Source organism: Lepisosteus platostomus, chromosome 6 (genome assembly GCF_059453375.1).
Source record: "Lepisosteus platostomus isolate fLepPlt1 chromosome 6, fLepPlt1.hap1, whole genome shotgun sequence".
Classification (NCBI taxonomy): domain Eukaryota; kingdom Metazoa; phylum Chordata; class Actinopteri; order Semionotiformes; family Lepisosteidae; genus Lepisosteus; species Lepisosteus platostomus.
The window spans coordinates 16,073,712-16,095,686 of NC_142616.1; the positions used below are offsets into that span (position 1 = coordinate 16,073,712).

The 21,975-nt window shown below is 43.1% G+C and overlaps 1 protein-coding gene and 1 long non-coding RNA gene across 7 annotated transcripts; both read left to right on the plus strand.

Annotated features, from left to right (window-relative positions):
- Positions 1 to 400: 400 nt before the first annotated feature.
- Positions 401 to 7,906, plus strand: LOC148660584 (E3 ubiquitin-protein ligase TRIM39-like). 6 transcript variants are annotated; one of them, XM_088638068.1, is made up of 9 exons: positions 410 to 701; positions 984 to 1,072; positions 2,422 to 2,531; positions 2,613 to 2,999; positions 3,480 to 3,575; positions 4,350 to 4,583; positions 5,514 to 5,661; positions 5,909 to 5,935; positions 6,064 to 7,906. In XM_088638068.1, exons 3-9 carry the CDS (start codon positions 2,424 to 2,426, stop codon positions 6,615 to 6,617), a joined length of 1,554 nt encoding a protein of 517 aa, XP_088494194.1. In that variant the 5' UTR covers positions 410 to 701; positions 984 to 1,072; positions 2,422 to 2,423; the 3' UTR covers positions 6,618 to 7,906. The 6 variants fall into 6 exon arrangements, with proteins under 6 accessions (XP_088494196.1, XP_088494191.1, XP_088494192.1 ...); XM_088638065.1 differs by having other exon boundaries at positions 408 to 701; positions 2,243 to 2,999; XM_088638064.1 differs by having other exon boundaries at positions 409 to 701; positions 2,422 to 2,999.
- Positions 7,907 to 12,277: 4,371 nt separating this feature from the next.
- LOC148660585 (uncharacterized) lies at positions 12,278 to 16,532 on the plus strand. The gene is made up of 2 exons (XR_015939809.1): positions 12,278 to 13,024; positions 15,809 to 16,532. It is a non-coding gene; the product is annotated as an uncharacterized LOC148660585 (long non-coding RNA).
- The last annotated feature ends 5,443 nt before the right edge of the window (positions 16,533 to 21,975 follow it).

Below are 21,975 nucleotides of genomic sequence, written 5' to 3' on the forward strand. Positions count from 1 at the left end.
ACACACGCAAATAAGCATTTCATTGCACTTGTGCATATGACAGAAGACTGAACTCTGAACTCTAATTCTGAATGTAAAACGCACTTCACATCTAGGAACAACCACTGAATCTACAGATCATCAGTTCTTCTGAAAGAGGGGTCAAGCTCTAGTCGTGCCTCATTCCAGCTTTTACTTCCAATGAATTTTAACTGCGATTTGCATGACAGTTTTAAAGTTAGAGTCCTTTTATGTTTGTCTGTTTGAAATGTACTCTAGCTGTGGAGCCGTCCTGAGGCTCAGCGAAGGTGTTAAAGTTGTCCAGGGGATTAAGATGCCCAGAAGGCGTGGATGTCAGAAGATCTTGGTTCTCCGCTCTGCCTCTCCTCTCTGTGGGTTGTCCCCAGCTGTGCGGTAGAATCAGTGAGCCCTGAGAGTGCAAAGAGTTAACAGTTCATCCATGAATGAGGAAGAGGAGGAGCCTTCTCGAAAAGGAACAGCCCAGCTACCTCACTGTGCAGAAACGCAACTTATCTGGGGAGCCGTGCCCTGGCATTGGTAAGAGCTGCTGGGCCTTTCCTCCTTCGTGCTCGTGCCCATACTCAAGCGCAGCTCTGCTGAGGACCCCCTGGCCACGTGCGTGTGAATACCGAGCTGTGTGTGCTGGGTCTGCGGCTCGCCAGCGGACTGAAAGAGCAGTGTGAAATAAGGAACTCGGGCAGGTAAGGCATCCACGGCCCCACGGCTCTCTCAACAGTGTGTGAAGGCATTCCGAATAGGAGACAGAGTATCCTTCTGGGGGAGAAAAACAGGTCACAGACAGGGTTAGGACTAAAAAACATCCTTAGGAACTCAAGGGTTGTTCTTAGCTTTTATTTTGGAGGAATATAACGTTTTGGAAAAATGGGAGTACGTTACGTTGTATAAGAGTCAACATTTTGCGGTAGATATGGACTAGCACATTCTGTACTGTAAATGCTCCCCTTTCTTCTGTCCCATTAAAGAGCAAAGGCTTCCAGTAAAACGAGTTGGGATTTCCTGTACTCTGGGATCCTAAGGAGCTGATTCATACTTCCTCGGATTGTCAGTGCAGGTATGTCTCTGTGCCTCAGGCGTGTCTTCTCACCTTGGTAAATGTGTGGGAATATTATTTTCCTTTAAAATAGTGGTTCAGAAGTCGAATGTTTGCTCATGTTCCTGTGCTTTTATTTTTACATGCCCTGTGTTTCAGAAGTAGATTTCTGACTTGTTTTGGCGTTACCTGCACATCTGGGCGTGGCCTGCTGCGTGCTCTTTCTGTCTGCTCTCATGGCTACAGGCCTTGCAGAAGCACACAGAGGAAAGGGAGGAAGTGTAGGAACGGGTCCATCTTTCAATACACCACAGTGACCACAGCCTCGTACCTGAGGCTGAGCGCGTCCCTCCTCACAGCACAGCCCACCTGCGGGAGTCCCAGAGTCCTCGGGGGTCACTGCCTCACTGGCTGACTAATCCCACCTTGAGCCCATAGAGCGCCACCACCTGGCCAGTCTCAGTTACTGTCATCCAGAGCCATGACCCAGGCACGATAGAGAGCTCTTTAACTGCGTGAGCCTCTGGGGAAAGTCTACAACTATCTGTACAATATTTCCCGGTATTACACATTTACATTATGACTCATGAACATGAAGTACCAATTCTCAGATCTGCTAAGGGCTAATACTGAACTAACAAATGAATGAGCAGTTTCAAAACCCCAAATCATCATCAGATATACAAGCTCTTTATTTCATGTGTCCTACATATACTGTATAAAATTCCCTAAAGCATACAAAATACAAACTACTTCCATCATAAGCAACTGACCTACCCTTACAGGACACGAGTGATATTCCTGAATTGTGAACCTGTATAGTATTTATTTTTACTTTGTTGTATCTTTTTTGCATTTCCCTGTTACAGTGAAGAGAGCCAATGTCTAAAATACTGTAGCTGCACTATGGAGAGACTGTTCTGGCAGCAAGTAGAGGCCAGCCAGGGGGCCCCTATCACATGTAATTAGGTGGATAGTTATTAGTTAATTCATGAAATAATTGGTGGTGTTCATTCTCACAGGGCTTTCATGTGTGATGTTTGGGGGATATAAGGGGCTTCACAACGAAGTAACAGTTGTTGCTTTTATAGCAAGACTCTGAAGACCAATGCACAATGTCTTCCCATGTTTTTATACATGTACAAATGGCTGGAGTCACTATATACTCAACATCACATTTGTTTCTTCCAGTCTTGGTTCGTGACTGAGGGGAAGCAGAATGATTGCTGATTGACTCTTATCAGCAGTGTTTTAGATCGTGACCTCCTTCTGCTTGGTCTCTGTCTGAAGCCCCTGTTCCTCCAGACCAGCTCTGTGCCAGTGTGTTGGATTATGCGTAATCCTCTCCTGTACTGTTTCTCTGTGCTCAGGAATGGCTTCATCCCAAATGGTGCTTTGTAAAGAGCACCTTCAGTGCTCAATATGCGAGGAAGATTTTCTCGACCCAGTCTCCCTTCCATGTGCACACAAGTTCTGCAAGGTGTGCATTGAAGTGCACTGGGACATGAGACATGTGTGTGAGTGCCCTAGGTGTAAGCAGACATTCCCTAAGAGACCTGAGCTGCACATCGACAGAAACTTTGCCGAAATCACAGAACAGTTCAAGAGGCGGAAATTAAGCAGTCCCGAAGAGTGCTCATCTAAGCCTGAGGATGTGCCCTGTGATGTCTGCACCGGGAGAAAGCTTGGTGCAGTCAAATCCTGCCTGGTCTGTCTGGCCTCTTACTGCGAGACTCACATCCAGCCTCACTATCAAGCAGCTGCTTTCAAGAGACACAGGCTGATTGACCCCGTGGAAAAACTTGAGGACAGGCTGTGTCAGAAGCATGAGAAACTCCTGGAGCTGTTCTGCAGGACGGACCAGACCTGTGTTTGTCAGTTCTGCACTGAGACAGACCACAGGACGCACAGCACTGTGACTTTAGAGGAGGAATGCAGAGACAGAAAGGTAGGATGTCTTAAGACCTTTGTTTGAAAGATTATACAGGCCAGGTCTGGAATAAACATTTTTGTTTTCTTAATTTAGCAGCGTTGGTTGGTGAATGAATCTTTAAGATATACATGTTTGTTTGCTGAATAAAGTATTTTTCCAGTAGAGTTTGTCCAAACTCTGAATGGAGCTGTAGCCTGACTGAGGGCACTGTAAGCATGCAGGAGTGGCAGGAGTTGTCATTTTGCTGGGAATTTGAGAAGACCCTGGCCAGCTCTTTCTAGCCCTGTCATTGAAGTCAAATGTGTGACCCAACTCAGGGCTCATTTTAAATGGGTAAAACGCTATTTTACTTTGAAACGGGTAAAAACATGTTACGTGCACAACATTCAAACATCGCATGCAGCATTCTTTCACAGGCTGTCCCTCAGCTCGCTCACAGTTTGTCAGCATGTGAGTGATGGCAGGAGGGGTGGAGGTGACTGTGTTGTGTTACAGGCTCAGGTGCTGAAGACCAAGGCAGAAGTACAACAGATGATCCAGGAAAGACTGGGGAAGGTGGAGGAGATCAAATACTCACTGGAGCTCAGCAGAGTGAGTCCTGCAGGAGTCCTGTTGAGTTCTTCTGTGTGGGGAATCACAGGGCTCTGATCTGCTTATCCCCCAACTATATTCTGTACCATTTAAATTCAAACATTACTAACAAAGTCTGTTTGTGCTGCTGGTATGGGCTTGTGCTTGTGCTAATGATTTCTGAATATTGGACATTTCAACCACAGCAAGGCAATTGATTTGATTTGATTGATTTTTAATTGAATTACTAGATCCTTGGTGTTTTATTTGCAACAAGTACCCACGATGTTTGGAAATCTGTAAAATAGCCATTCAAGTATTAAAGATTGACAAATACATTTTGAAATGTTTTTGTCAAATGAAAAGCGCAAAAGCTATTTTCCTGCCACACCACCCCCTCCCTTCACAAGGGGCCAGTTTGTTGTATGAAAGTTTACTTGGAACAAGCAAAGCATGCAGAGTAAGGGTGATTCCAGAATGACTCAATCTGATGGACAGCTGTAAGTGGCTGAGGGCTCGAGGCTTGCTGCAGATACTGCTGGTGTACCTGGAGCGAGGCACTTTCCTGGCTGCCCCGGGCTGCTCAGCTGTATAAGAGGGATAATCCTTCTGATGGCCAGACAGCGTCGCTAGTGCACACAACACTACTGTATGCACATGAGCTCTGGCTGTATGGCCAATGTGCTCTGGTGTGAACTTTAGCTTACTGTACCAGTAACACTGTGACCTGGGATAGACTAGAGAATGCCTGTTTATTCTTACAGTTCTTCTGTGTGTTGCCTCGTGTCTCCTCAGAACTCTGCACAGAAAGAGATCAAGAACAGTGTGCAGGTCTTCACTGCTCTGATGAGATCCATTGAGAGAAGCCAGAGCGATTTCATTAAACTGATTGAGGAGAGGCAGAGAACAGCAGAGAGGAGGGCTGAAGGGATCATTCAAGAGCTGGAGCAGGAAATCACTGAGCTAAAGAGGAGAAACACTGAGCTGGAGAAGCTCTCCCACACTAAGGACCACATCTACTTCCTACAGGTCAGCACACACTGTAGAGAGCAGATACAGTATCTACAGAGAGCAGCGAGTCCAACAGGCCAGCTCACACTGTAGAGAGCAGATACAGTATCTACAGAGAGCAGAGAGTCCTACAGGCCAGCTCACACTGTAGAGAGCAGATACAGTATCTACAGAGAGCAGAGAGTCCTACAGGTCAGCACACACTGTAGAGAGCAGATACAGTATCTACAGAGAGCAGCGAGTCCAACAGGCCAGCTCACACTGTAGAGAGCAGATACAGTATCTACAGAGAGCAGAGAGTCCTACAGGCCAGCTCACACTGTTGAGAGCAGATACAGTATCTACAGAGAGCAGAGAGTCCAACAGGCCAGCTCACACTGTAGAGAGCAGATACAGTATCTACAGAGAGCAGAGAGTCCTACAGGCCAGCTCACACTGTAGAGAGCAGATACAGTATCTACAGAGAGCAGCGAGTCCAACAGGCCAGCACACACTGTAGAGAGCAGATACAGTATCTACAGAGAGCAGAGAGTCCTACAGGCCAGCTCACACTGTAGAGAGCAGATACAGTATCTACAGAGAGCAGAGAGAGCTGCAGGTCAGCTCACACTGTATAGAGCAGATACAGTATCTACAGAGAGCAGAGAGAGCTGCAGGTCAGCTCACACTGTAGAGAGCAGATACAGTATCTACAGAGAGCAGAGAGAGCTGCAGGTCAGCTCACACTGTAGAGAGCAGATACAGTGTCTACAGAGAGCAGAGAGTCCTACAGGCCAGCTCACACTGCTGCTAATGAGCACTGCAATGAAGAGCTTTTATTCACAAAAAATTATGATTTTAGTTTTTCCCACAACAGACAGGGCACACATTGTATACAGTCTATATACTCCCTAAGGCAGCCCTTGGGTGGTTTCACTGGTTTATGGGACTGTTCTCTCTTTGCTGTAGCGTTTCCTATCCACGCATTATCCTCCGCTCCCCAAAGACTGGTCTGACGTCACCGTTCCCACCGAGCTGTGTTTGAGCGCTTTGAGACAGGCCATATCAGAACTGACACAGACTGTCTGGAGAGAACAGAACAATCTCTCTGAGAGGGGTGAGTATGGCATTAATGAATAAATATCACACAGAAAATAGCAAAGTGATCAGAACAGGACACAATTACGTTTTTTCTGGGATCATCAAAATAGTCAAATAGATTTCTTTTCCTCGTGACATTGATGCTGTGCTGTTATGTTGTTCTCTTTGAAAAGCAAATATTTTGCTAGAAAATAGACCTTTATAAAGTTACTGAGGACATCTTTGTTAACCTTTGACACATCCAACATGTTTTTCTTTTGCAGAACTGGAGGAGATAAAGAAATATGCAGGTAACTCGTGCTGCTTTCAATTTCACCTTTGAAGAATAAGAGACCCACAATGAGAGTCTTTTATTCCAACGATACTGAACTCTGTTCCCTGTCTGTCACTCTGTCTGTACCGGGGGTCTTGTCTCCAGTGGATGTGAGTCTGGATCCCAGAACCGCAGGTCCCCGTCTCGCCCTGTCTGAGGATGGGAAGGAAGTGAGATACTGCACAGGAACCCAGACGCTCCCCGACACTCCGGAGAGATTCAGTGACGACGTCTGCGTCCTGGCCAGAGAGGGCTTCACCTCGGGGAAACACTACTGGGAGGCGGAAGTGAGGCAGAAGACTGATTGGGCAGTAGGGGTGGCCAGAGAATCTGTCAAGAGGAAGGGGGAGGTGTTCCTGTACCCCGACAATGGCTACTGGACCTTGTGCCTCAGTAGTCGGAAAGGCTTTGAAGCGTGCACTTTCCCCCCAACCCCACTTTCCCAGGGATTAAAACCCCGGAGGGTGGGGGTTTATGTGGATTACGAGGAGGGGCAGATCTCCTTTTATAACTTGAAAGCCAGGTGCCACATATACACTTTCCGGCACACCTTCAATGGGAAACTGTATCCGTTCTTTGACCCCTGTTTAGATTCCAGTGACGCCGAGCCGCTGATCCTCTGCCCTGTGAATCCCACTGAGGGAAGCAGGGTCTGTTAAAACAGACCAGTCCTGTCACTGAGGCGGCACTGAAGTCCATCCCAGAACAGGGCATTCATCACACAACTGTGTGAATATAATAATAATAATAATTGCTTACATTTATATAGCGCTTTTCTGGACACTCCACTCAAAGCGCCTTACAGGTAATGGGGACTCCCCTCCACCACCACCATAATGGTACTAATATACATAATATATATAATATATTATATAATGTATAATATACATAATATGTACTGTAGACAGCTGTACTGTACCTGTACACATCCCCTCAGTGGAATGGACTGGAAAGTCAGCTCTTCCTGCCCGCTGTACTACTGTGTCATTAGTTTCTTTACTCCACATTGATGTGTATTGAGCCAAGCCAAAATGGCAATCAGGGTCTCAAGGCATCCTGTCCTCACTTCCCTCCAATTGAGGGCCAGACGTTAAGAAAGAAAGGCATGTTGTTGTTTTTTTCTTTAGGAACCTGCACCATTAGTAAAAATGCTTTATTTCTGAAGTACAGTATTAAAAATATCAAGTACAGTATTGCTACCGCTCCCAGTTTCTCAGGGACGTTTTCTCATGTTTTATGACAGAAAAGAAAACAAAAGCCTAGCTCTTCTTTCAGATCTAACTCGACAATATCTCTCTAGATACTCTCTATTAAATACTGGGCAGCTCAACTGCATACTAGTATCAAAATCAGGCTCTCTCCTGCAAAACCACAACTCTCTTAATTCCAAAACTCATTCTCAAAACTTAAACATTTTCCAGAAACTTGTGCTCTAATGCCACTGGACACCGAATGTAACAGACTTAGTTATTTGATCTATGAATGATTCTTGAAAATAACCAGGGTATCGACTTCAGCAACAAGTCTGGACAAGTTGTTCCACACCTCCACATCCCTTTGGGTAAAGAAATCAACTTTATTTGACTGTATTTATTTCTGTTTTTTACTTTTTTTGTTTAATTCTTTTAGAAGAAATGACTATGGTCCAAATTAAAATCAGTAATGTCTTTGGAAGACATGCATACAAGAGTTACACCTGACCTGCTACCTCAAACACGTCAGGAAATAGATGATGGTACGTGAAATTTGACTTTAGGGAAATTCAAGCTACAGTGAGGTGTACCAATGATGCTACTGCCTAGTCACGTTAGGAAAACCAAAAGCAGACTTACTGAAGCACACTTGTTTTAACAATCGGAGACTTTCTGTAAGTAAGAATTCCATTGTACCAGTACATGTACCGGTTACATATGGCAATAAAGTTCAAGTTCAAGCTCTGACACCACAACGTGACTGTAACACCTGTTTGTAAGTAAGAACATTTAAAGGATTACCTTATGGCATGTCAAGGGACTCATTCCTTGATCAAATGAAATAAAATCTCTCTGCTCCAGCCAAAATGAATTCACTAGGAATGACACCACCCAAGATGAAGGGGTCATGGAGCGAAATTGTGACTTAACCCGCTTGACTGAGGGCTGACCTCCCGGCCAGAGGACAAGGAGACCAGGACCCCCATGCAGGGTGACCAAGGGGCAGCTGCAGAGGGGGAGGTGGGATGCAAGAGAGAGAGATCGGGATCTCGTAGGTATTTCTAGAGTCTGGGAGAAGAATGGATTATCAGGAGTGATTGCTAATTACTGACAGCGGAGGCTGATTGAACTTGGTTGTTGTCATCCTGCCTGAACGTTTGTTATAAACTCCATTTATGACTTTGCTTTAAAAGCAGGAATCACACTTAGATGACAGTGAAGCAAACAAACTTCAGAGATAAAGGGTGGGACAGATATTCTCACCTTTTTGTACCTCACAGACCAGATTCTCATTTGCAAACACAAAAAGATTCTTAGCCATTTAATAGATACACTACAGGATTTACAAGGCGGATGAGTAGGAAGGAGGGCAAAAGTAAATGTTAAAGAATTAGATATAATTCATGTTTATTTTTCCTAAAAGTATCAAAGCCTCCTTCAATTCTCATCTTGGTGGCCCTCAGTTCCTCTACCGATTGCAGGGGACAATCATTTGGTAATAGACAAACAAAAGTCCATGATATATTCTATTTTTTCTTGGCAATTAAAATGTATTAATTGATAAAGACTTTATAATAATATTTAGCAATGAAAAACAGGTTTTTTCTTGAAATAGAAATACACACCATCTCTGAACTGGCTTTGGGAATACCTGTATTTTAAAACATACGTGAGGATCTCTTGTTAAAAAAAACAAGAAATGCAAAGAATGCAGATATTAAAACAAGTTAAAGTATTAGAGACAAACTTGCAACAAATCCCAAACCTGAAATTATATGGAATTATTTAATAATTTTATTATAATCATAGTATTATATTATTAGTAATATGATTATATTATTCATATTATTTGCTATTTTTTATAACTCCTCACATAGCACTTTTCTGGACACTCCACTCAAAGCTCTTTACAGGTAATGGGGATCCCCTCCACACCACCAGTGTGCAGCCCCTCCTGGATGATGCGCCAGTCTGCTCACACACACCAGCTCTCAGGGGGGAGGAGAGCAGAGTGATGAAGCCAGTTCAGAGAGGGGGGTTATTAGGAGGCCATGACTGGTAAAGGCTGTTGAAAACTTTTTGAGCTGTCAGAAGGTGGTGCTACACTACAGTACAACTGCTGAGTGAACAACACCAGCCTGAAAACAGTTACTGATGCAGGATGAGCAAAGACCTCCAAGGCTTTGGCTACTGAAATGTTTCCATGATGGGGAATAGTATCAGACAGATTCAGCTCAGAGTTCACATTTTACAGGGAAAACCAAGAAATAAGCCATGCAGTTGTTGGGGGTAAAAAGGATTTCACGTTGCTTATTAAGCTCAGAGTCCAGGAGCAGTAGAACACAGTAATAGGACCATTACCAAAAAAGACCAAAAAGGCAGCCTGAGGAGGAGAGGAGAGGAGAGGGGCTCCATTTTCCACACCTGATCCTCATCATCTCTGGACACTTTGTGAGGAAACAGAACATGGTTCACTACAGAGAGACTCCTCATCAGGAGGAGTCATAACTGAACTTGGTTACAACTTCTACATTAGATACTCACAACAAGTACATAACTCTTAGGAATTAAATTGATATCAACTGGTTGGGATAACAATTGAATTCTCGAGCTGTAATGCAGTGAAGTTGAATACTCATCCAATCTCTGGGGAGTCAGATCTCCTGCGGGCACAAAGAAACAGTTGCAGGCTGTTGCTGTCCAATCCGCACTCTCTGGCTCGGTGCCAGGCTGTGCTGTGCGGCTTGGTGGAGACTCCTGCACTGCTGATGCTCTCTGAAGACCAGCTAGTTAGTGTTGGCTTTAACTAGCGAAGTTTGTGCACAGGAGAAAAGATGACTGTGGGTCCCAGCAGGTCAGGAAGAGGACCGGTTCGTTCCTGATGAAGAGCTAGTTCTGAATAGTGATTCAGCTGTCCACAGTTCCGACCTGTTCACGAGGCTTGCTGCTGGTGCTAACCTCGGGTGGATCCTCTGGTTACTCTCTGGCAACCTCCGCTCTCAACTCTTAGAACAAAGGAAAGTTCTGGCACTCGGACACACTGTCGGTTCCGTGGTTGTCCGGGCTGAGCCTCAGGATGGTTTCGAGGGGATTACAGTGCCCCTGTATGCTTATACGAAAACCGGAAGTATAACTCTGACACACAGAACCCAGCCTACAGGGACAGAGCTGAGCTGTTCCTGCAGGAGCTCCCCAGAGGCAACATGTCTCTAAAACTCACAAACATGAGTCTCTCTGATCGTGGACAGTACAAGTGTTTGGTGGAGTCTGTGGATCAGTGTACCAATCTGCAGGACTGCCTACTTCAGAACAGCAGAATTGGCTTGGATTGGAGCTTCTAAAGACCAGGGACATCTTCATCTTCAGTGTTAAAGAATACACCTTGAAGAGCTACTAAGAAGGCTGCAGTAAATTGAAACGAGTGACGAGTTGTTCAGTGGAGAATCCAGATTCTTTTTGAAGAGAAAACTTGACCAAAAGGAGGAACCCAGGACAGAAAGCACCAAGGCATTGGGCCAGACAGACATTAAGAGCTGTAGGATGCCAGTTGACGGAGCCAGTGATAGGCGGCCTGAAGCTAACAGATATTGTAGATACCTGATAGAGTGTTTTTCTTTCTGTTTTTTGTAGTTTGGAGAAGGATCCATGTACAAACAAATAATGTGTGAAGCAATTGCAAGACGTATAATATATTTCTCTGTTGTTCCCCACTTGTCTTCTCTTTCCTTCTTTGTCATTTTGGAACATGTAAGGAATGAAATAATGCAACAAAAATCAAGAAGAGGTGTATTCAAGATATACAGTGAAAGGCGGTTATGATTGTGATTTAAAACAGCTGAGTGAAATTGTCTTTCTCAGTTGTCATCTCTCCCAAACTGCTGTTAAGAACTTCTATTTAGTGTGACTCTGCCAGCGGTGGAGCCTATATCTGGATTACTGACTCCACTAGGAATCTGACAGGTCTGATATTAGTACGACTCTTTAAAAGCCAGTCTTATTACAGGAATCTGTGTCAGTGTGACAGTCTTGTCTCCTTATGTCTCTTGTCTGTTTCTGACACTGAGGGAATCTGAATTATATCGGTGTGACTATAAAAGAGCATCAGTATTGGATTCTGTATTAGTGTTACTGGGGGTCTGTTTCTTACAGAGGAGGAGACATGTATCTCACAGGGTAAGTAATTAATACATTTTTAATTTTCTGAATATTGAATTTCTATAGTATTTAAAAAAGGTCACATTCAGAATGCCTTTTCATTTTTTATAGTAGATACAGTATATACAGTAGTATATATAAATGCTATATATAGTTTTTGTAAAGGGATATATAGTATAACTTATGTATAGAATATTTGCCGCAAATGTAATGAAGAAAATTAATGTTCCATATTGTTTTGATGTTTTTTATGTTGACATTGCTAAACAGGACTGTGTGGAACATTAAATGTTATGTTTTGTACACTAGACTCATGTGAAATCTCTTTGCAGTCAAGTTCCTCCTTCATAGAGAACTGGGTGAGTATCCAGTGGTTTGAAAGTAGCAAGTAGTGTCATTGGTGATCTCAAGGTCCTGAGCTGGAGTTTGCTGTGTCTAACTGTCCTGACCTGTACTCTTCTGAGAACTAGTGACGGCACTGCAGTGACTGTCTGCTACATACTGTACAACCAAACACATCGTCTCCATTCACCTGCAAAATATCCAGACTACAAATTATCATCTTTTCCAAGAAGAGTGATTGATTCGGGCTGAATGAAGATGAAGCTGTACTCTTACTCATCAGTAAAAGACACATCTTTCACAAATGATGACAATTTTATTTAAAAGCACTTTTCAAGAAATTCAGAATGTGGATAAAGCCTCATGTGTTATGCTGTACATAACCTCCAAACTCCAAAAAGTGTTAAGATACTGTTGCTTCAAAAGAACGTATTACTGTAATAGTCACCCCCTTAAAAATTTTAAAAGAACCAAATAAAAACTGTTAATTGAAATTGACTTTCACCATCAGTGACATTTCTGGCCACCTTATTCCCAGTGTGGAGCCCAGTGTCTGTATCTCTGTCTTCCAGTGTGTGTCTGTGATTAACAGTGTCTGTATCTCTGTGTTCCAGTGTGTCTGTGATTAACAGTCTTTATCTTTGTGTTCAGTGTATTTCTGTGACTAACAGTGTCTGTATCTCTGTGTTCAGTGTGTGTCAGTGATTAACAGTGACTGTATCGCTGTGTTCAAGTCTGTGTCTGTGACTAACAGTGTCTGTATCTCTGTGTTCCAGTGTGTGTCTGTGACTAATAGTGTCTGTATCTCTGTGTTCCAGTGTGTGTCTGTGACTAATAGTGTCTGTATCTCTGTGTTCCAGTGTGTGTCTGTGATTAACAGTGTCTGTATCTCTGTGTTCAGTGTGTGTCTGTGACTAACAGTGTCTGTATCTCTATTCCAGTGTGTGTCTGTGACTAACAGTGTCTGTATCTCTGTGTTCAGTGTGTGTCTGTGATTAACAATGTCGGTATCTCTGTGTTCCAGTGTGTATGTGATTAACAGTCTTTATCTCTGTGTTCAGTGTATGTCTGTGACTTACAGTGTCTATATCACTGTATTCAGTGTGTCTGTGATTAACAGTGTCTGTATCGCTGTGCTCCAGTGTGTCTGTGACTAACAGTGTCTGTATCCCTGTGTTCAGTGTGTGTCTGTGACTAACAGTGTCTGTATCTCTGTGTTCCAGTGTGTGTCTGTGATTAACAGTGTCTGTATCTCTGTGTTCAAGTGTGTGTCTGTAATTAACAGTGTCTGTATCTCTGTGTCCCAGTGTGTGTCTGTGATTAACAGTGTCTGTATCTCTGTGTTCCAGAGTGGCAGTGGCTGTGCAGTGCTGCAGGTAGGTCTGTCTCCTGTTAAAGACAAATTATTAATATTCTGCTGTTGTAATATTGAGTGCAGGTCAGTGTTTCTGTAAAATCCTCAATGTAGGATAAGGACATAATTTTAGAGTGAAACCTTAAAGATCATGGCTTCAGGGTGGAAAATTGTGTTTCTCTCTAATGGCCAATCGGAGGCTCTTCTGAAGGTGTTGATAGGTCTTTTCCCAAAGACATCATACTGTGATCATTGCACAAATGTTTTGATGAGGGTCTGCATACTGAAGCAGAGCCAGCGACTCTGGATTGGGAATAACTGTGGAATATCAGTGGGAATCAGGGCTGGGGACAGTCTTTTATAGAACAAAATAATAATTTATCTTCTGCCCTGTGATTTCAAGTTATCACAAGGACAGGGACACTTATAGCAGATCCTTCTACTCAGTTAGCAAGGTGAGGACCCACATACACTGAGACACTTCAGAGCAGCATCTCTGTGTCTTGGCTACTGTGATCTACTGTCTTAGGACAGACCATCCTGATGTTCCAAACTTCCCAATCCGTAGTTCGATCCATAACTTAAAAGTTGTTTCGTGAAACCAATTAACCTACCAGCAGATCTTTGGACTATGGGAGAAAACTCACTTAACACATGGGGAACACATAGTTAAAATTCTAGAAAGTTTATTGAAAATCCCAAAACGACAGCTGTGACTTACATTTTAAAAATGATACATTCTATCAGTAAGTTGTGAGTTTTTTTCTGATCTTCAGAGACAAACTTGACTTTACGTTCTGCCAGTTAGGCTTCGCTCCAGTGAGCTCTTGACATGTCAACCAGGCTGATGGGTCAGGAGGAAGAAACGGTCATGACTGGTTCTGTTTTGACCATCAAGACAAAAGGAAAATTCAGCAGAATCATCATGTCTACTTTCATTTGAGTAAAAAGAGCATTTTGTTAAAAATACGCTTATAAAATGTTTTTCTCCAAAACAATGCCTTGAGTGGACAGATGGGTGTTGGGGTTCCATCTTCTCGTCACCAGAGGGCGCCTCGCGCACAGGCTGCTGGCGCAAACAATGCGGACAGCTGTATCCAATCACACATCGGCTGGAGTACCTCGGGCTCCACCCCTCTGCTCCTCTGCTCTGTATAAACCGTGTTCTCACTCCTTCTCAGTGCTCATGATTGTAGACCTCTGGTTTGAGCTCAGGGCCTCTGCTTACAAGTTTTTTGTTGTTTTTTTCCCCTGTACCTAGTATCCTGCTTCTTGGCTTTCTTTCTTCTTTTGTTCAGTTCAGTCCTTGTTCTTTTTCTTGTTCTTCTTTTCACGTGATCTTCTCCTGGTTACTCCTGGTTTCCTGACTCCCGCTTTCTGTGTTTTATTTCTCTCTGGATGGCCTTCCTGGTTCTTAGACTCAGCCTGTTTTCAGACTGTGCTGCTGGACTGTGTGTTATAGTGTTCTGTTAGACACCCTGTCTGTTGGAGCCTGCCCAGGGCTCATTTCCTTGCTTGCATCATACTGTGGTCATTGCACAACACTGTCGATCAGTGTGTGGAGATGTCAAGCAGTGTCACATGTTCACAGTCCTTCACACGCTGTCTGGACTGGCTGAGGGTCTGTCCTCCCTCACAGCCTGCTGTCCTGTGATGAGCCTGGAGAGGAAGCTTTATATACGTACTTTATAAAGGACTGACTGTAAATAACACAACAGCCGTAGGTGATAGTCATAGACTTTCCAGTGCAATTAGATTTGACAGATCCACACTCTGTTCACATTACAATAACTGTAATGACTTGTGTGCTGGGAGGAGTGGCTACAGGAACTCTGACATTTTGTGGCACCAGTAGCCCCCCATCTGATGATAGTGACACTGATCATGATGAGTCAGGGGGTAATTATCTAGGAATGAGAGACTTTCTTCCCAAGACTGTGGAAATAGCTGTGGGATCTGTTACTTCAGCACAGCCAGTGGTCACAAGTGGTTATTCAATAACATTACTTGATATTATTTCACTGTTTCAGCTTGGTTAGAACAGGGTGGGGTATTTATCTGTGATACAGGAGTCCTCTTCACAGTACAGGGTGTCTGTGCTTCTGCACTGATAGACTCTGCTCTGGAATGAGTCAGTGATTGATATAGGGTTCACTACGGGAGCTCCATGTCCAGAAAAAAAAGTCAGTTGTCTCTTCTAAATATGTTTAAACCTGTTTTTTGTTTCATTTAAGACTGTGCGTCTTAAATATAATTTTAAATAAACAACACAGTGGCCCCTTGTTGAACCGATGCTTGTGAAGTCCAGGGGGAGAAGACAGGCTGTTTTACCTTTTGACCTCAGAGAAGGGCCAATGGCCAGCAGTGAGGTCACTGATCTTCTGAAGAGCAGAAATATCCTTTAATCACAAACAGTGGTTAGGTGGTTCAGGTTATACTGCATGAACCTATATATAGTACACTGACTAGGGATGAGTAAAAAACAGTATACCATACAGGAAGAATGAGCATATTTACAGTATGCAGTATATGCAGAATGGATAAATAATACACAAATAATAAACTTTATAATGTAGATAATTTGTACGGCCCATGTTTTATTAAAATTGTTATTCTGTAAGGATTTGCTTGTTTTCTATTTTCCTTATTATTGTTGGTCATAATTAAAAAAAAATTAAATTAGTGAGTGATTTGCTTGTTTTTGTTTTTCATAGGGGAGACAAACATTTTATAGGAAAGATTTGACTTTCTTTTTTTATATAATCTGCAAGTGTCTCTTCTGATGTTTCCTGTTATATTCCCTCAGCTGATGTGACTCTGGACCCCGATACAGCAAACCCATCTCTTCACCTGTCTGAGGATGGGAAGGGAATGCGAGTGCGACAGTGGAAGAGTCTCCCTGACTCTCCGCAGAGATTTAATAAGGAGCCCTGTGTCACGAGCAGGGAAGGCTTCTGCTCAGGGAGACACTACTGGGAGGTGGAGGTGAATGACTGGTGGAGAATAGGAGTGAGCAGAGAGTCTGCAGAGAGAAAACGGGGGTTCAGCCTCTCTCCCCAGGAAGGTTACTGGTATTTGGACTCTGTCATTTCCCATCTGAAAGTCCAACCCAGGATAGTGGGGGTGTGTGTGGATATTGAGGAGAGGAAGGTCTCCTTTTACAATGTGGAGTCCAGGACTCACATCTCCACATTCACTGACATGGTCCTCAATCAGGGGGAGAAGATCTATCCTGTCTTCTGGACCTTGGATTTTTACAAAGACCTTGTGCTGCTGCCTCCTGTTAGCCATGGAGATAAAACACGTCACTGACTCATGAACACAGGCTGATTCACTCCCAGCTCTCTGCCTCAGTATCAATGCTATTAACTTGGATCACTGGTGTTGGTTTCTGGTGTCTGTATGGAGGTTGATGGGTAGGACAGGTCTGACACAGGACTGAGGAAACATTATCAGGACTGATGTCTTCATCCCTGTGGATTGTGGACAACATGACTCAAATAAAGAATTAGTTACTAATAATAATGAAACAGTGCTGCTGTGTGTTGTGGATTTTGAAAAGGGACTCTGACTGCAGTGGGATTATTTAAATCACAATGAGTGATGAAGAGAAATTTATTTAAGCTTTTATAAATCTAACTTCTTCTGTCTCTCTCCCAGTCCCCTTGCATCTCTTGCTTGGTCTCTGTATTCCTTAAATCATTATGCTGAATCTCACATCCATGAACTGGAAAGAAGTAAGGCTGGCTGGCTCATTCACTCTGCTGTTGCTGCTGCCCTCCCCAGTGTTTCCACTTTTTCTTGAGTTCACAATGTTCACAAGCTGCTGCAGAGAGAGCTGCTATGGCACCTCGAAAGCAGGCACCTGCTTCCACATCTTCACCTCGAGAATCTACATAATATGGACAACATGCAGGTCATTCCTTTGGGTCTTTTCCATCTCAGAGGTAATGCTTTCTCCAGTCCGTTTTATATAGTAGAGATATATATTTTTTGTGGAGCCAGACATTTAATAGACCTCTTATCCCTCAAACCTATGTTAATAAAACTTTCACACAAGCAAAATCTCTCCAATACAAATTAAGTTCCGATTTAAGACCAGGCATTGCTCCTTTTGCATCCTGTGACACGGCACAGGGAGTCTTTAAGTTTTGGGCTTCATGTGTGAAATGTTGGTGGAAGCTGTCTGCAGAAAAGTAACCCATAATAAACCAGGAGTGATCAGGGTGAATACATTTTCCCGCTTGTTTTTCAAAAGTAAAGACAAAATTCTGGATCTTCATGTCTGCATTAAGCAATGGAATGGGACAATAGTAAGTTGGGCACTCAGTAGGACTGTTCAGGCATTGGAGTAATCAGCGCCTGGTTTAGTGATATCACTGATTCTGCACTTAAAAACCTCTTGCTGAACTCACAGATGCCCGCACCTTTAGGCAATAACAACGCTATAATGTTAAATGTTGCATCATAGTAAACAATGTATTGTGTAATTGATGCACAATGTATTGCACATGCAAGTGATCTCCAATATCCTCAACTAACAACTAGTTTTTAAAAAACAAACATATTAATGAAGCACCCCCTACCACAAGAATGCAAAAAATTCAACACCACCAGTATATTTCACAGCAGCCACAAGGAAATACACCATTTCCCCAATCAAGCGCTCCAATCACGGGGCTCCAATTCCAACAGTCCCGGGTCATCTGCCGATTCCCCCATCCTTTTGCCTGGCGGTTCCCAATCATTAAATTAATCCAACCAGATTCCCTATATGAAACCTGAATTGCCATGGGGAAGGTCCTCTCTCATTTGAGTTACCACTGCTCTCAGCCCTGCCTTCTGGCTCTGTTCCTGTGAGCAGGACCAATTAGAAAACATTGTCCCTGTGATTTGCACCTGACTTCCAAATACCAGAAATGGCCTGAACCCTGTCCAGCTGACACCTTCTCCCTGGGGTCCTTCCTGCCTGGAGTTCAGCCCTCTTCCCTGCCTCAATCCCCGTCTCAAGTCCTGTCTCCTAATTTTTCTAATTTTCCCTCTTCGCCGTTTCTTCCTTTTTTTTCTTGGAAAATTCTGACAGCCTCTGGAAATCGCTGAGCCTCTGCAGTTGGCATGCATTCCTGCTGTTTTGCCAGCAAAAACTAACCGCGTCAAGAAACAATGCAAGAAACAAGACAAGACCTGCTTCAACACTGTATTTCCAATCACACTCTGGCAATGTGATCTTTTTATATAAGACCATTTTCCCGATGACCCAGTATATGTAATATCGTCGAAGTACTGAACAGATACTGCATGTTTCCCTATTTCTTTTTTAATAGTGAAAATATTACCAAAAATATTTCTTGCCCAAATACCAAAAACTAGCATCCCTATTGTAAAACCTTGAAGGAATCCTCCTTAGGCACCATACCATTGATGACATTTAACCTTAGAAGTGTTGCCGGCTCTTGCTTATTCTACCAAAAAGTATGATAGAAGCTGTGTGTTTAGCTGCACGTGGTGAAGCATGCCCATTAGAGATATAGAGTGGGTCTACAGGAATCCAATGACATGTTGAAATGGTCTGTAACATAAATCCTGCTACTAGCTATCAATTCCTCTCCCAGGCACACTGCAATAGAGAGAGCACATCTTTATACACAGCAGCCAAAAGAAAAAAAATGTTTTTGTTTAATGTTTTGCTGCTGTTGCTTAGAAAAACAAAGAAAATGGCACAGAAGGAACAAAAAACGGAAGACTGCTTTGTGTTCGTGACATTTTAGTGGAGTTTTATGAAAGCAACCTGGATCCAGAATGTGTGATTGTCCACCACCTCACTGGAATCTGTTCCTGAAGCAGCTGTGATCAGTTGGATTTGTGAGTATAATAGTATTATCAGCATACAAACCATCCCTATCAATAGCATAATGATTAGTACCACACTTATTATGATGTGTGTTTTTTATATGCAGTTGATCGTAAATATTAGAAAATGCTTGTTTTTCTCACAATCTACATAGAAATATCCCAAGTTCAAGTTTATTGTCATTACACTCATATACATGGTATATGGTATAACGAAATGCTATTTAGCTAGCTCTCGGACATAAGTAGTACAAAGAGAAAAAACAACAACAACAACAACAATACAATTGTGTAGCAAAAGAAAGATAGAGACAACAGGCAGTGTGTAAAAAACAACAACAGACGATGTGCAAAAAAACAACAACAGACAATGTGCAAAAAACAACAACAGGCAATGTGCAAAACAACAAAAAGGTAACAGGTTATGTGCAAAAACATGCATCAACAGAATGAAATAAAGGGATAGAAATGATGGGGAGTGAGCTTTTGACATGTATGGTAGAGGTAGATTTTCAATGTGTGTTTGGGTTTTTGGTAAGAAAGAAAGGAAGAAGGCACTGTGAGGTTCAGATCATAGGTGAGAGGTGAGGTGAGGTGAGAGTGAGAGAGGCTGGGAATTTAACAGTTTGATAGTGCGGGGGTAAAAACTGTCTCTGAGTCTGGAAGTCCGGGTCCAAATGCTCTGGTACCGTTTTCCAGATGGTAGCAGATCATAAAGTCTGTAGCTGGGGTGTGTGGGGTCTTTGATTATGCTTAGAGCTTTCCTCAAGCACCGTCTGTCTTAAATGTCCTGGATAAATGTGTTATCAGATGTAAAACAAAGATGTTTTATATTTCCTTGTCGCATTTCCATTTTTTTCCATTAGAGACAGTGTTTACTTAGCTTTTCAAAGGCCAGGGTGTTTCTTTGTTTGTCGTCTGACAATCAAGTGCTGATAAGAGGAGAGGCTGGGATTTTTGCAGCAGTCTCAGCCAGACTTCAAGCAGTCCTGTTATCTGCGGTACCTGTAGCTCAGTGGTTAATGGCTTTTTTCTAACTCTGTCACCAAGGGATCCAGTTGGTGGGGGTGAAAGAAACTGAGCTGTTTGCCTTCTGCCAGCCAGCTGGTCTGCAGTGTTATTGCCTGTAGCTCAGTGATAAACATAATGAACATTTCTTTCAAGTTCAAGTTCAAGTTTCAAGTTTATTGTCATTACACTCATATACATGGTATATGGTATAACGAAATGCTATTTAGCTAGCTCTCAGACATAAGTAGTACAAAGAGAAAAAAAAACAACAACAACAACAACAATACAATTGTGTAGCAAAAGAAAGACAGAGACAACAGGCAGTGTGCAAAAACAATGACAGACGATGTGCAAAAAAAACAACAGGCAATGTGCAAAAAACAACAACAGGCAATGTGCAAAACAACAAAAAGGTAGTAACAGGTTATGTGCAAAAATATGCATCAACAGAATAAAATAAAGGGATAGAAATTATGGGGAGTGAGTTTTTGACATGTATGGTAGAGGTAGATTTTCAATGTGTGTTTGGGTTTTTGGTAAGAAAGAAAGAAAGGAAGAAGACACTGTGAGGTTCAGATCATAGGTGAGAGGTGAGGTGAGGTGAGAGTGAGAGAGGCTGGGAATTTAACAGTTTGATAGTGCGGGGGTAAAAACTGTCTCTGAGTCTGGTAGTCCGGGCCCGAATGCTCTGGTACCGTTTTCCAGATGGTAGCAGATCATAAAGTCTGTAGCTGGGGTGTGTGGGGTCTTTGATTATGCTTAGAGCTTTCCTCAAGCACCGTCTGTCATAAATGTCCTGGATAGATGGGAGGGTAACCCCAGTGATGGACTGGGCAGTTTTCACCACCCGCTGTAGGGCTTTGCGGTCAGCAGCACTGCAGTTGCCATACCACACTGTGATGCAGCCTGTCAGTGTGCTTTCTGTAGTGCATCTGTAAAAGTTAGTGAGGATCTGGGGACATATCTTAGCCTTCTTCAACCGTCTTAGGAAGTACAGGTGCTGTTGCGCTTTCTTGATCAGACAGGTGGTGTTGAGAGACCATGTGAGGTCCTCGGTGATATGGACACCAAGGAATTTAAAGTTACTGACCCTTTCCACTTCAGTCCCGTCGATGTGGATAGGGGCATGTCTGGTTTGCAGTTTCCTGAAATCAACGATCAGCTCCTTGGTTTTGCTGACGTTGAGGGTGAGGTTGTTGTCATCACACCATGTTGTAAGGAGATTGACCTCCTCCCTGTAGGCCCTCTCATCATTGTCTGTGATCAGACCTACAACTGTGGTGTCATCGGCAAACTTGATGATGGAGTTGGTGTTGTGTTTGGCCTTACAGTCGTGGGTATAAAGGGAGTAGAGCAATGGACTAAGCACACACCCCTGGGGGACCCCAGTGTTCAGAGTTAGTGTGCCAGAGGTGTGGTTTCCAAGCCTGACAGCCTGAGGTCTGCCTATCAGAAAGTCCCGAATCCAGTTGCAGAGGTTGGTGTTGAGATCCAGTGCACTGAGTTTCTTGACTAGTTTCTCTGGGATGATAGTGTTAAAAGCGGAGCTGAAGTCGATGAATAGTAGTCTTGTGTATGTGTTCTTTTTGTCCAGATGGGATAGGGCCGTGTGTGTGGCAATGGAGATTGCGTCATCTGTGGATTTCTTCTCATTTCCATAATTTCTTTCCATTTTCTTTTCTCAGCGAGGACAGTTCAGATTCCCTGAGGACAAGAAGGCGATAAGTGCCAACCCCTCTCCAAGCCTGTTAAGATGAGCAGATGCTTTTCACTGCAATTAGATGAGTCTGAAGATGCCTTTGATTTGGCCAATTTTCTCATTTACGTTAGATATGAGTTTGAAGGTATGTCTCATGAGGACTTTCTGTTCTGTAAGCCGCAAATAACAGGAACTACAGGAGAGCAAATATTTCATGCTGTACACACAAGAAATGTTATGGATGTGTATGTAGGACAAAGTATATTGTTTGACTGTGGATGTCTTTCTGTCTGTGGGCTAGGTGGCAAGCTGATATACAGAAACACACAAACAAGTGAAACATTAGAGCAAATTTTAGAGTAAAGTCATGTGACATTTTTCAGTGCCAAAATTTGATTTTATGCCTTTTAATC

Bases quoted from the DNA above. Each gene is read 5' to 3' on its own strand.
- LOC148660584 (XM_088638065.1), top strand. From the start codon at position 2,424: ATGGCTTCATCCCAAATGGTGCTTTGTAAAGAGCACCTTCAGTGCTCA. The intron at 4,584-5,513 runs GTCAGCACACAC...TCTTTGCTGTAG, and splicing joins ACCACATCTACTTCCTACAG to CGTTTCCTATCCACGCATTA. The intron at 5,662-5,908 runs GTGAGTATGGCA...TTTCTTTTGCAG, and splicing joins GAACAATCTCTCTGAGAGGG to AACTGGAGGAGATAAAGAAA.